This window comes from Anarhichas minor, unplaced genomic scaffold, assembly GCF_050575085.1.
Source record: "Anarhichas minor isolate MPS153535 unplaced genomic scaffold, ASM5057508v1 ptg000003l, whole genome shotgun sequence".
In the NCBI taxonomy this organism is placed as follows: Eukaryota; Metazoa; Chordata; class Actinopteri; order Perciformes; family Anarhichadidae; genus Anarhichas; species Anarhichas minor.
In genome coordinates, this window is record NW_027466449.1 from 16,451,835 (window position 1) to 16,466,134 (window position 14,300).

The window sequence follows — 14,300 nt, forward strand, 5'->3', positions numbered from 1 at the left end:
ACACCCACTGTGGAGAAACGTCTATAGAAACTTCTCAAACCACTCCTGCTGTCACTGTCTGTCCATATTAATTAAGGACAGCTGTTTTACAATTGCAGTTCACAAGCAAAACATCAGGAACGGGAACGGGAGATTTGCTCAAACGTGCACCGATCAGCACGCTTGCCCACCAACAAACTCACGAGGTCGTGTCTGCATGTTGGTGTTGAGCTATAATCTTGTGCACATACTGAGCTCTCGGATGAAGAGAGGTCGACGCTGCTGCAGGAGTGGTTTGAAGGCTTTCTTTGGGCGCTTTTATGCCTTTTGGAATCCATTGCAACTGACATGGATTCAAGCTGACCACAGCTGCCGCGCTCTGTCGAGGTTGATGAGCCTGCAGGGTGTGAGTGTCTGACACTTAAAAGATCAGATTTCGGGTGACAAAAAAAACATCCCCGCGCTCTCTTTCCTTTTGTTTTTTGCTATTTTTCATCAACACAGCATCCTTTCATGGCGTGTCCTCAGAGTTGTGTTTATATTTCCCTTTCTTCAGGGAGTGAAGCCCGCCAGCTACAACAAGGTCATGGATCCTGAAATCAAGGAGATTATTGGGGAGTGTATCTGCCAAAAGAAAGAGGAGCGGTGAGTGACTGTGCCCATCATTGTCCGGTGTCCAGCCAATAGGGCCCACAAGGTGCCCTCTCATCTTCCATGCCTTGTCTCGCCTCCCCCTGCTTCATTGCTGTGGTGCTGACAGTTGGGCTCTCAGCAGCACTGCAGTCTCCCCACCATGTCTGCAGGGTGTCCCTCTATTTCTGTTACATAATGAGTTTGTGTACAGAGGGGAAGATGACCCTTAATTAGCCTCCAGTGGCTTCTTCTATTCAATTCTATTTTTTTGGAACAATAGAAAGAGGGCAGTCTGACTTTTATTTTGTTTCCGTTGAGTTTGAATGAAGTGTGTTTTTACGATGCTCCGCCGCTTGAACACGTCTCCGAGCTGAAACTGCAGAGGCGCCCCACACACACACACACACACACACACTACGGCGACAGAAGAGAGCCAAACTGAACGTGCCACACAGCGTTTTAGCTGTAGTAAAATATACAATATGTGCCTTTGTTGTTCCTTCTGCCAGGTACACCATCAAGGACCTGTTGAACCACGCGTTCTTTGCTGAGGACACGGGCGTAAGGGTTGAGCTAGCTGAGGAGGATGATGGGAAAAAGGACTTTATAGCCCTGAAACTTTGGGTGGAGGACCACAAGAAGTTAAAAGGAAAGTACAAGGAGAGTGGAGCCATCGAGTTCATGTTTGACCTGGAAAAGGAGGTCCCTGAGGTTGTGGCACAAGAAATGGTGAGTGAATATTTAAAGGTATAATTATTTGATGCGTGTAAAATATTTTGAGAGGAATCTGGATTTAGAATCCTTTTGATTTGTCTTCTCATTATTACTACATTATAAGTCTACCTTAAAAATATGGCATCTACACATGGTTCAACCTTGTGTTCAACTTTCCCTAATTTCAGTTTGAGTAATGAAGTAGTTTGAACCCATGCTGGTTATGCATTTTGCCTGCCTGGCTTAGTGCGTTCTGGCTGCTGGCGTTACTCGTATCTCATCATTGGGAAATGCATTCAGATGCAGATTGTCAGAGATAACTTACTCTGCTCTTCCAGGAATACAGTGATTTTTTTTCTTTCTTGTTTTGTTGACGTGGTTTTCTCTCGTGAACACCATCAGATAAGGCCCCCACACAGGCCCTGCAATAAAACCCTGGCCCAGAAACACTCTGTGTGGGAGCCATGATTATACCCACCTCAAGCCTTTATAACTGTCATCAAACATTCTGCAGCACCATGGAATTATTTATCGGGCTGTGGGATTAAAAGAGGTTGAGTTAACACCGCTCGACTTCAGATGGGGAATACAAACAGTCGTTGCCAGGTATGAGCAGGTTTGGATGGGAAAACTGAAATGGGTACATCAGAAATACGAGAGAGACCAAGTCTTCAGTGAGACATCTGAAACCAGGATCTTTTTTCAGTGTAGACTATAAACCTCTACATCATGTGTAAGTAAAGGAGTGAGGTGTGTCAGCTGTATATTAATCACTGTCCCTCAGATTATTCAAAATACGAGTGTTTTGTTTAATACTCAATTATCAAACTTATCCAACGACAGTGAGACAACAGCCGTGTTTCCATTGACGGATTATTAGAAACGCTGTTTGGAAACAGCTAAATTTCACTCCAAACGTTTTTAGACTCGCTTGAGGTGTCGTTTGCCTTTGTTATGGGTTATGGAAACACCTTCCCGCCATTCCTTAAGACCTCCATGTTTCTCTCGTAGCCGACTTGTTTTGTTTCCAGTTTGCAGCATCTGCTTCTTCTACTCTGTTTACTGGCGGTGTACAGCCATGTGTAGCCTTTAGCGCTGTAGCTGAGTTTATTTGCTCCATACCAGTTGATGGAAACGCTTCTTTTCTTCATTCCTATATTGCAACATTTCAAAAGGTTGCTTAAAATGAGCTTGGCCACTGAATATAAACATGGCTAGTGAGTGAGGACCAGCTTTCTTTGCCTTCTGTTTCTCTGCCTCTTGATTTTTAATAAAGAGTCTTCCTCTTCATTGTTGCTCTCTCCCTCCCACACATCTCTTCCCCTCTTTCCTGTCTGCACTCTCTCCCTCTATTTATCTCTTCTGTTTTGGCCTTGACCACACTGTCAAGCTGGGGAGAAAGAAATGAATGCCTCTCTGTAACAACCGCCCTGGGCATGAGGGCAGACATGTGGACGCACAGCACAATGGGATCGTAGGCCAGCATGCTCACATGTCAAGTCGCTCTAATGAGTTCTTTCTCTGCAGAGAGGCAACATGAGAGATGCGAGTTGTCTCCAGTGATGGACCTGGCTCTCCCTTTTTTCGGGTCATTTATTCTGACTGTGCTAATGATGCCTAATTACTCTGTGCTTACTACTATGTGTGTTCAGTGCTATTTACACTGTGCTGTACGCGGCACATTAGATGAATGAACTTGGTTTAATTAGTTTTGATATGCACAAAGTAACTGCTTGACTAGTATTTTCTTTTCGTACTGCTGAATAGTGTCCTCTAGTTTCAGAAGGAGCTAAAGCTCTGTAGCCAATTCAAACGCGGTTTTATGTCGAGACAGAATTCGATTTTCTTCTTGCATGTACATGTGTTATTTAGACACTTGTGTTGTGAACAATGAATCCAGCTGCTGACAAAGAGGATACTTCCCCACTGCTCTGATCCCCTTGAAATAGATTTTTCTGTCCCTTCCGTCTCTTGCTCCTTCTCTCTCCCTCACACAATGTGCTCTCTCTGCTCTCACATGCTCCATGCTAAAAATATCCTGGAAGTCACGCTCTTCCCCTTTTTACTTTGTCAGGTGGAGTCGGGCTTCTTCCACGAGAGCGACGCTAAGACTGTGGGAAAGTCGCTCAGGGACCGCGTGGCCCTGATCAAATGGAGACGGGAGAGAACGGTGTCTGCTGCGGTTCCAGTGGATGGAGGTGAAGGCGGGCACAGGGTCCAGATGACGCCATCGCAGGGCATCACTGCCGGGGTTGCGCATGTAGGACAGCCTTTGCTGGAGCCGGAAGAGCCGGAGGCAGACCAGCACAACAGGCTGCGTAACCTACCAGCCAGTGCCACCTCAGTGACGTGTAAGAGATCCTGCCCCCCCCCCCCCCCCCCCCCCCCACTCAGAAACACACGAGCTCAATCTCTGACTTTTTAATGAGTGCATGATTTCTGTGCGTCTCTGCAGCAGACGGCACACTCGACAGTGGCATGGGCTCCACTGTGTACTCGGACTCCCACAGCAGCCAGCAGAGTGTCCTCTACCAGTCCCTGCTGGAGCCTATTACTATGGCAACACAGCAGGTGTGTATCAGGAGCATACACACACCCAGGTGGACCATGCACATTCGGATTTATCAAAACACACACTGTTTGAAAGCAGCCCTCGCTCACGTGGCCTTGGAGCTGAGCACAGGCACTGAATCCACACAGTCAACACATTTCTGGACAGTCATGCATATTAGATGCAGATGTTTTTCTCATACATTCACGTGTGTTTGTCCTCATCTCTTCATATTGTGTTTTTTTTTTTCCTTCATTTTGAGTAACATGTGTTTTGCTTTTGGGTTGCTCCTCCTGATCAGTGCCAGAGCAGTAGCCCTTCTCTAACAGATCGACCTCACTCCTGTGAAAAGGGGCAAGTTTGGGGGGCAACACTGAGCCCGGAGCTCAGGACCCGTTTAGGAGCTGCAGCCCGAAGAGGAAGCGCCCCAGTTCTTGACTCTCGCGGGGCAAACCAAATTGCTCAACTCCATGCCCTCATTCAGTCACGGAGATCAATCAGTCACACCCCGACGGCACCGGAGAACCGGTTAGAACTCGACCCTCCAGAGCTTCACTCGGAGGCCACGGGTGGGTTCCCCTTCCAGAGTATTCTGCCAGTACTGCAGGCCTTCCCTGTCCCTTCACCCTCTGACCACCGCCGCTTTAGTGACACACCAATCAGACCGTCATCAGACGCCCCCAGTGAGAACTCAACACTGCCTGTGCCAAGTGAACGAAGACACTCTGACCTCAGTAGTCTTCTGAGTCTCACCGCTCATCATAACCACCATTTTGCGGCGCACAGAGGCCACGTGTGCCAGGCTTGCCTCTCTTTGCTTCTTCTAAGGTCACGGGAAGGGAGCCACCGCCGTCCTTCTGGTGCCGTGCCGACGCACCACTGTCCGTGTGACTTAAGGCAGAAAACGTCCTCCGTTGGAGCAATGACCACCCCCGGTTACGGACGGCTGAAAGGTTTGAGTGATTGTTCCGATTTCTCGCTGCTGCAGCAGTCCCTGTTCAACATAATCAGCCGCAAAGCAGCCCCTTGTCCCGTCACACCCACCCAAGCCTCCCTGCTGCACTCCTCGGCCTCCCACAGGCCGGCGCGCAGTGATGGCAACGACGGCCTGAAGAGTCATCCGCTGGGTGACGGTTTGGTTGGAGACCAAGAACCCGTCCAGGACTGCGAGGATAGACTCTGTGCCCGAGAGCATCAAGTTACCAGAGCTGTCGGAGTGGTAGGTCACATTGGTGTCCCATGTGGGGCCAACTGCTTAACTGAACTCTCCCCGCCTATAGGAGATGAAGCGTTATTCTGCATGGAGCTGGTCTGATCTCCTCCTGATCTTGTCTACTGTCTGAGTCTCGCTACCTGCATAGGCCTACAGAGCTGACTGTCTTCTTAAAAATCATAAGCTTGATCCTGTCGGAGGACGATGGAACAATCTCTAATAGACCACGTTCTCCTGCTGATTAACCTCAACCAATCCCTTCTAGAGCTGAACTAGACATTAACAGTTTCCTTTCTGCTTTACTGGCCCAATGTTACGCCTGTCTTGCTCCTTGGCTTGCCTCGGATAGATGGCCTATGATTGGAGGTGGTGGGGCGGCTGTCTGATCTCCCTCCTCTCGGACTCTCCTACCATTTCTCTTTTGTGTCCTTATTTTAGCGCACACCTGTCACCGCCTGCTCTTTGTTGAAACACATGTTTCATTAACCTATTTTAATCCCTCATCCTGTCATTATACTTGCATCCTGTAATGTAATTGACACACCCTATTATTTGTGGGATTGTATCCTTGTCTGGTAAAAGAGAGAGAGGGGCTAATTTGAATTTCTCTCCTTTGTGTCCTTAGGCCAGTTCAGCAGGTCACCACAATCAGCCTTCTGTACATGGCCTGCCGTCTTCCAGCACATCGGTGCACACACCGCTGCAGTACGTCCAGCCTGGACACAGTTACCCTGCTGCTCCGTATGCTTGCCAACACGGCGCCGCAGCACCAGCTCCAGCTAGTCTCTGTTCAGTCAACATCCAGCATACAGTCGGTGCTGCTAGCTACACACCTCCAAGTGTGCAACAGACCCAAGTTGCAGCAAATATTTCAGCATCAGCTGTGCAGCAGCAACATGTCGCACAGAGCTACCAAGCACCAGGCCACCAACAGCAGCAGGCCGGAGCAGCAAGCGCTTTGACTTTCCCTTTGAATGTGCAACAGACTTGTCAGAACTGCGTGGGCCCAACTCAACAACAGGCTCACTCTGCTTCAGGATGTCCCGCTCCAGTTCAGACTGCTGCAGCAGCACAGCAGCCAGCACAAGGCTACCCTCTTGGATCTGTAGCCCCGACTGTTGCAGCCATGGCCCAGTGTCACCCGACACAAGCTCCCGGTGCACTGCAACACGTCCAAGCCGCAGTCAAACTGCCGAGTCAGCAGCCTGGTCAGAGCTCCTCCACACCAGCACTTTACAGCCAACAGATGCCAACTCAACAAGAGCACCACCTGAATACTCAGACCAACATACAACTAACACAACATGCTGGGCAGGCTTACATTCAGCCTCAACTCCAGCACAACCAAGACACTCTGCACACCATGCACCAACAAATGGCACAACAGCCTACCCACCTGTCTCAAAGTCAGCAGACTGCTGGTCAGCAACAGGTACACGCCCCAACTCTACAGAAGCACAGTCAGACGGCCATGCAGACCGCGGCTCCCCAACAGAGCCAGGATGTATCCCAGTCTACAGTCCAACAGCTTCAGACCTCAGCTTCTCAGCTTCACCCGACGGTGCCGGTTGAAGCCACACACCAGAGTTACCCTGCTGTCGGACTACCTGACGCTGCCTCGCAGAGCTATGCATATTCTGCCCTCAGCGCTCAGAGCCAGTACCTGTCTGCACAGTCTTCTGGTGCTCCACAGACCTACGGAGCACAACAGGTGAGTGTTGATAATCACTAGACGGTATATCGTAGCAAGGCGGCATACATGGTGCCCCAGTTCTGAGTTTCATGAGTTCTGACCTCGCCCTGTTTTCATTTTTCATCAGTTTCAACCCTATCTTTGCATCGCTGCTATCCTGAACCAGGTAGAACGCCTTTGTCTCAACACAATTTGTCACTGTGGGACTCAATGTTGAAGGGACAGAAAACGAATGCACTTCAACAGGAAAACATGATTATTTATGGCAGTGCCGTTATTACTTTTGGAGCTACTCATATTGTGGTGCCTGGTTCTGAATTGGAAGCAGCTGCGCTGGTGGCCAGTAGGTGAATGAAAATATGACCGGCTCAACAGGAGTTCTCTCAGACAACAGCCGACAGCAAGTTGTTGGAAACAGTAATGAAAACAATAACAGTGGTCTTAGCCGCTGCGTACGCCAGCCCTCCCAGGCTTGGTCTGCCTCTGCTTTGCTGTACACGGTGCTCCAGCTCGTGCAGCAGGTTCAGACTGATTCCAGGCTTAGGGACAGGATGGGAAATGTGAGCTATTCTGATCTGGGTCAATAGCAGGAAATGCAGATTTCCAAACGAAGAGATGAAACTGGAAGCTCTGCCATTATTGAACTTCCTCGCTCTTTTTTTTTTTTTTTATCCCTCTTTTTGTTCTTCTGTAGAATATTCCTGCTGGTCATTGCATTTCCCAGCTTGGACAAGATGGACAGGCGTCAGGTGGCCAGGTACTGCCTCCTCAACAGTCGATGGCTCAGGGAACTGTCCACCAGCAACTCCAACCTCTGCAGATTTCAAACTCTCTCCCACCAACACATCCATCCCAGGTATAGTCTGCAGCTTTCACTGATATCTGCCCTGGATAATATCCGTTCATTCTCGTTGTGTCTGAGATATTGTGTGCCTCAGCAGTTGTAGTTTTTTTTCTATCTTGGATTTTACAGACCAAGAACGATATGGATTAGACGCAAGTTATCTTGATGCAGCGTCCTCCTGTGTTTGATCTTTGCTCTCTAGATTATTTGATTTTCCTCTGTTTCTTCCTTTTCTTTATTTTCCCTTCAGTTTCCTTCACAGTATCCCACAATCCAGGTGATGACAGCTGTGGCTGACTGTGAATCCTCCTACCCTCACCCTTCAACCTCCTCTTCTCTCAATCACATCTTCCTTTCTCCTGGACAGACTGTGACCCCCTCTGTCTTCCCCCTTTCTCCTCTGCACATTAAAAACATGTTAGTTTCACCCGTCCCGGTGTCCCTTATGCCTTCTCCCTCACCCGTGCTGGGACCCACATCCCCACAGCACCAGCACACCTCTGTTCTGCAGCAGCAGAGTGTTAGAGCTGAAGCTTCTCATTCACAACCTGCGTTTATATCGGCAGCATCCACCCACCCCTTACACACACACCCTCCCACAAATGGCAGCACTCAGCCTCTGATACAGGTAATTATGTTGGCTGCTGTGGAGTGCAGATGTTTACCAAGAGGGTGTGAACTGGAACCTTTGCTTGTGATAATCTCTGTCAGATTGTTTTTTACATCCAACAAAAAGCTTTGTTTTTATGGCCACTGTGCTTTTGTTCTGTGGCTGAAGGCTAATCACAGTTTACATGTTAAAGTTACTGCGAGGAACTTTTAACTGGTTATGTAACAGTCTCAGTTTAATACTGATGCCTTTATATGACCTACATAAGTTAACAAGCGAGTCAGCGAGATGATTGGCTATTTCTACAGCTATTCTTTATGTGTCATCGGTTGGATTCTGCGCAAAATCAGATGAAATCATGCAGGTTCACCAGAAACTTCTTCGGCTCAGACTCCAGCAGCAACCAGTCCACCGTGGACAGACTCAGAGCCGGCTTCCCTGCCTTCGACCTGCAGTCGGAGCTACGGCGAGAGGAGGAGAGCTTAGCGGCCGGCAGCAGCAGCTGCAGCTCCTCCTCCAGCCAGGAGCAGAGCTACTCCTCGCTGCTCTGCCGGTCCCTGCAGGGAGCATACATCGACACCACGCTGCTGGAGACCCAGGCCGTATTGCTGGGCCCGCTGAAGTGAAGGGAGTCATGGGAGAACCAGGACTGAGCGGGGCAGACTGTCAGACCCTGCTGCAGTAAAGATAGAGGTTTTCTAAAGGGACTCTGATGCGGGGAAACACAACCACTTTTGTCCGCAGGGGCTGCCAAAATCAACACAAAATGAAAGTTCCTTGTAGTAACTTAATTAAATAATGCAGATGAGAAAATCAGTGTTGTTATAGTCACTGTACTTCATAAATGAAAACCCTGTAGAATATAGAAGTTCGAGGACATTTTTTTTTTATCAAGAAACGGCACAACAGCCAAAAGATTTAATATCTCAAAATGTCTGCAAAGGATTCAGTCTTCCAAGATAACATAATTATGTTTAATAAAATTGTGTTATTTTGTTTGTCTTCCCAGCAGGCGCAGGTCGGCCATCCTGAGCTCGTCCCCTCTGCTCAGCTCAGCCAACCTGCAGTCTTCTCCTCACCTTTGCAGAACGGGTCCGACGTGAGCGCGGTCACCACTGCTGCCCAGCTGGACAGCAAGAACCCATGCCAGCTGGCCCCGCAGGCCCAGAGTCAGGTTCAGAGCCAGCTTCCTGTACTGCAACCGTCTGACTCTCAGAAAGCATTATCTGGGTCTGCCAGTTCCAGTCTGAGTCAGCAGAAACAGCCCAGTAGTCTCACCGGAGCTGCAGGTCAGGGTCCAACAGAGACCAACACGGAGGTATGGCCATATGACTCACTTCCACGTTCTTTAGTTCTCATTTTATATTTCCTCCTCTGCCCACCTTGCTTTGCAAATACACAAGTGCAGTCACATGTAGTGGCACTTGTACTTCCTCTCAAGTCACCATCAGGAATGTCAAACACGATAGCTGATAAATGTTACTCTCTTTTATTCCTTCTCTCTGATCGCTTGTGTCTGTATCTGTTGTGTCTGTAGGATCAAGCAGAGAAACACACTGGAGGACAGAGCTATGACAGGTACTAGCTTTATTCCCATCAGCCGTCTGTGCAGGTGACAAGTCAGTGATTCTAAGAATCGTAACAAATGTATATTGGATGAGAGAGAGCTTAGCAGCTTTCTGCCTGGTCTGAAACAGTTTTCCGTCCTCTTACTTCAGACTTAAATAATTAGAGGCTCTATTGTTTACATAGTTACAGTAGCCACACCCATCTTGAAAGGATGCCTAGCAGAACCTTGCATTGGTTGACTATATTGCTCTTTTGAAGCAAAACGCTTCAGAAACTATCAAAAGCATTGACTGTTTATTTCTTACACTCCTTGAGTCACAGACGTTGTTTGCCTTTAGAAAACATTGAGGGCGTTTCACAAATCCTGAGACTGATATGCGATCCTCGTATTTCTTATATCATAATATTTGATGTGTAATGCTAACTAGTCTGGCAGGCTATCGCCCAAAGGACAGCTCTCCAGCTGCTCACAGACGTCTGTAGAACCAGAATGCACCCCGATGAACACCCTGATGGCATCCGTCAATCTTTCGTATCGTTGTGACCAGCAGCAGCTAAAACTCCTTTTAGTTTAAGTTCAGTTGTTCCTTCATAATCGATAGCAGAAAGCTTATCGCCCATAAATCTATATCCCCTTTAAGCTCATGTGGAGTTTAGCGTCACCCATGGTTGATATATCAGGATTTTGCCAAATCCTGCAGGCATTCCAGAGCAGCGATAAACTTTACAAAACGTTTTCACTAAGCTCCAGATCGAGGCCGGGAGGTAGAAATTCAGTAGAAATGTTCTTATTTACTATTTCTCTTTTTGTCAATGTGCCATCTTTTATTGAGCAACGTATTTGAACGTGTTTGGACGTGTTTGGACGTGTTTGGACGTGTTTGAACGTGTTTGAACATGTTTGGACGTGTTTGAACGTGTTCAGACATGTTGGGACGTATTGGGACGTGTTGGGACGTGTTCGAACATGTACCTTGTTATCTTGAAACTGATACCTCCAACTCCAAACTCCAACCTAAATGTAGAGCGGTGTGCTCAGTATTCAGGTATGAACGAACAAGGCCATACTTTAACTGATGTACTTGTCCTCTCCTCAGTGTCAACTCTGATGCCACGTCAGGGAAGGAGATGAGTGATGGTTATGAGGGGACCCATGGAGGCAAAGGCGAAGGGAAAGTCCGCAAACACCACCGCAGGTCTACGCGCACTCGTTCCCGGCAAGAGAAGATCAACAGGCCGAAGCTCAACATGCTCAATGTGGGTAACCAAAACACGTTCCGACATGAAAGACATCGCTTTAAGTCGATGTTCAGAAATAATATAATAGCTGATAATGTATTTACTGTGTCTGCTCCTGTTGCAGGTGTGCAACACGGGCGATAAGATGGTAGAGTGTCAGTTGGAAACTCATAACCACAAAATGGTCACTTTCAAGTTTGACCTGGATGGAGACGCACCGGAAGAGATTGCTACATACATGGTACGTAGGAGACAAAGTCGGTGCCACTTCACATGATGCGAAGGTTTTCGTAGCGTGCTGTAAGCTGCCTGAGGTGCTTTCCTAAAGCTCAGAACTCTGAAACTCCCCGTGTTGCTGTTCTGAGCTGCAATGCAGCAAAATATATTCGTCTGTCTCTCTCTCTCTTGCTCCTTCTCTCTCCTCCTGTCCCAACCGATTTGTATTGGCCTCATATTTATAGATGGATGAATATTTATGGCAAAACTGCTCCACCAACTTATCATGTATAATAAAGGTGGTCCACGGCAAACGCCCACTTGTGAAGCTTATCAAAGCAATATATTTAATCAACTTGACGTTGTGAAATGCTTAGAGACATAAACACAATAATGCAAAAGTATTTATTGGATGTTCTTGAGCCTTGTTGAATAGAAAATGTATCTGGAAATTCAATAATTTTGTTAACATCTGTTGTTTCTGACAGTTTTATTTCCTGCATTTCTTGCTAAAACCCTTCGTGTTCTGTCGCCTTGTCCTCCATTGCGTCCCTCAGGTGGAGAATGACTTCATTCTGCCTTTAGAAAAGGAAATGTTCATCGAGCAGCTTAAGGACCTAGTGGATAAGGCTGAGGACCTGCTGAGTGAGGACGCCGAGGGTGAGCGGAACTCTGACCAAAGAGGCAGCCCCAAGCAGAGCGAAGGCACCGGCGCTCTGGCAACGGAGGTGAGAAAGGAACTGTTGACAGTTAATAGTTGCAATGGCACAATGTGTCTACGGGTGCCTCGGATTCATCATCCTGACAGCACTCTCGAGATGACTCTGCACGCAACGCTGCCAACAAGAGCTGCCAAACATACCATTCCTGCTGATGTGGCATTTTGATCTAACTGAATTAGTTTCTGAGGTCCAGCTTTTTGGCTCGTTGAGGAAACCTTTTGAAATGCCTATTAAATGGATCCATATGCGTCAAATCTGTGTAGTAATCCTTCCTTTTCTTTAGGGATTGAAGGCTTCTGCACCCAGCACACCACAGCCGGTGTACCAGCAAAACGGTAAGACTTTGAGCTACCTGGAACTTATGCATTCACGTGCACAAAATCCACTCACACTTTTCAGATATAGTTAAAGTCGGCTGCCTCCCTGCACATCTGCATTTGCATCTGCACACTTGAATTTGTTTCCTCTGATTTTTTTTAAATTTTGTTTCTCAAGGGGTCAGTCGGTACATTTAGCTCTTTTACTGAATTAATATTCTAGTAGACGTTCGTTTATGAGCTTTCCTTTCTCTCTGTCCTTGACAGTCCTCCACACTGGCAAGCGCTGGTTTATCATCTGCCCTGTGGCTGAGACGCCGATATTGGACAAAGAGAAGACGACATCTCGCACCTCTACAGCCCAGGGTATGCTGCACACTCACAAACACAGTATAATTAATGCTTCACGTCTTTAGGTTCTCTACTTTGTGATATGAGCCCAACGAGCAGCAGCTTTCTTTGCCAGTGGTATATTTTCTATAGAATAAGCTGAATCGTTTCTGTCTGACTTGCTGCTGTTTGTAGTGAAGATGGTGCACGTGCATCAGAGTGTGCCTCTGTGTGCTTCATCTGTTGGGGTCAGTTATATAAGTGTGCTTCTGCAGTGGTTCTAGGCGGAAATGAAGGGCGGGATTCATACTCCAGCTGACGGAGCCTGATGGGGGAAGACAGGCAGTGATGTAACACTCGGGCACCCACAGGACCCAGCCTCCCTTCCTCTTCACGGCCTTGGCTGTTTAGCTCCCAATCTGTTCTACTCCTAATTAACTCTGATCTTTTTATGTCCCCAGAATCTGAAAAGTCTGCCTCATCGTCAGTCAGGCCCAACGGCAACACTACTGCAGCGGCAACCCCAGTCGCATCTTTATCCTCCCAAAGCCCGTCTGCCTCCTCCTCCTCCTCTCTGCCCACTGCAGCTCAGACCTCAGTGCAACCTCAAGACCAAAACATCGACCAAACCCGTCTCCAGCAGCCTCAGCCCTGTGTAACTAACCACGTCCTTGCTGCTGCCGGTGCCAGCCATCACAACTTCCTTTCTGTGGAAGAGCCTTGCATCTCTGCTGTCTCCATTGTAACGGACATTCCATGCTGCGCTATTGTGCCGCCTGTCACTCTGGATGTGAAAGGAGAAGGAGAAGCTAGTGGTTTGACCTCTGCCCTAACTAATCAGCCCAATCAGAAGGCCAGTCCCTCTGGGGAACTACCCCCTCAGCTGGCCTCCCATCAGGCTGTGGTCCTGCAGCAACCCTATGCCACGCCGATGCAGCCTGGGACCGTCACCTCCCAGCCCCAGAGTCCAGCGCATCAGACCCCCCAAAACTCCCAGTCGTCGAGCCACCTGCAGCCGACGAGTGGGGGGCCAGGCGAGTCGGACAGTGACGGACCACGTAGGGTGGAGTTTACAGACCGCACCATCAAGACTTTGGACGAGAAGCTGAGAAACCTGCTGTACCAGGAGCACGTGCCCTCCCAGCCCTCCAGCACCGTACCCGACCCCCAGGCCTCCAGCACAGAGGGAGTCGGCTCACCTCCAGTCTCAGACGGCCAAAGCTCCGAGGGAGCACATGCAAAGAAGAAAGGGGAGCTGCTGGTAAAATACGTGTGTGTGTGTGTGTGAGAGAGAGAAATCTGAGCATTCAAGCGCTGGTTAGGAGCTAAGTTAATGGCAACATCATTGAATCATTTCCCTGCACTGTATCATTGATTTGACTATTGGCTGTTAAGAGCAAGACGAATACTGTGTTTAGAAAGAGGGGAGGGTAACGCAATTACTGGCGTCGGCACCATAACTCATCGTGATCTCTTTCTCTGGCAGCTTCATTGTGTGTGTGTGTGTGTGTGTGTGTGTGTGTGTGTGTGTGTGTGTGTGTGTGTGTGTGTGTGTGTGTGTGTGTGTGTGTGTGTGTGTGTGTGTGTGTGTGTGTGTGTGTGTGTGTGTGTGTGTGTGTGTGTGTGTGTGTGTGTGTGTTGCCAAAAACAAATCAGGGTCTGAGTCATTC

General features: G+C 48.3%; 1 protein-coding gene across 8 annotated transcripts in view; it reads left to right on the top strand.

The window, feature by feature from the left end:
* The window catches only part of LOC142958899 (serine/threonine-protein kinase WNK2), a 42,291-nt gene that overhangs the window by 17,513 nt on the left and 10,478 nt on the right, over positions 1–14,300 (top strand). For 4 of the 8 annotated variants that reach the window (XM_076099944.1, XM_076099920.1, XM_076099936.1 and 1 more), the window contains exons 6-22: positions 536–624; positions 1,122–1,341; positions 3,401–3,677; positions 3,782–3,897; positions 4,179–5,096; positions 5,716–6,801; positions 6,911–6,949; positions 7,478–7,639; positions 7,878–8,255; positions 9,247–9,555; positions 9,775–9,815; positions 10,904–11,063; positions 11,170–11,286; positions 11,819–11,989; positions 12,267–12,318; positions 12,568–12,666; positions 13,092–13,891. In XM_076099944.1, coding sequence (XP_075956059.1) covers positions 536–624; positions 1,122–1,341; positions 3,401–3,677; positions 3,782–3,897; positions 4,179–5,096; positions 5,716–6,801; positions 6,911–6,949; positions 7,478–7,639; positions 7,878–8,255; positions 9,247–9,555; positions 9,775–9,815; positions 10,904–11,063; positions 11,170–11,286; positions 11,819–11,989; positions 12,267–12,318; positions 12,568–12,666; positions 13,092–13,891 — 5,034 coding nt within the window. The remainder of the gene's footprint in view (positions 1–535; positions 625–1,121; positions 1,342–3,400; positions 3,678–3,781; positions 3,898–4,178; positions 5,097–5,715; positions 6,802–6,910; positions 6,950–7,477; positions 7,640–7,877; positions 8,256–9,246; positions 9,556–9,774; positions 9,816–10,903; positions 11,064–11,169; positions 11,287–11,818; positions 11,990–12,266; positions 12,319–12,567; positions 12,667–13,091; positions 13,892–14,300) is intronic. The other 4 variants (XM_076099963.1, XM_076099970.1, XM_076099978.1 and 1 more) reach the window with 4 other exon arrangements.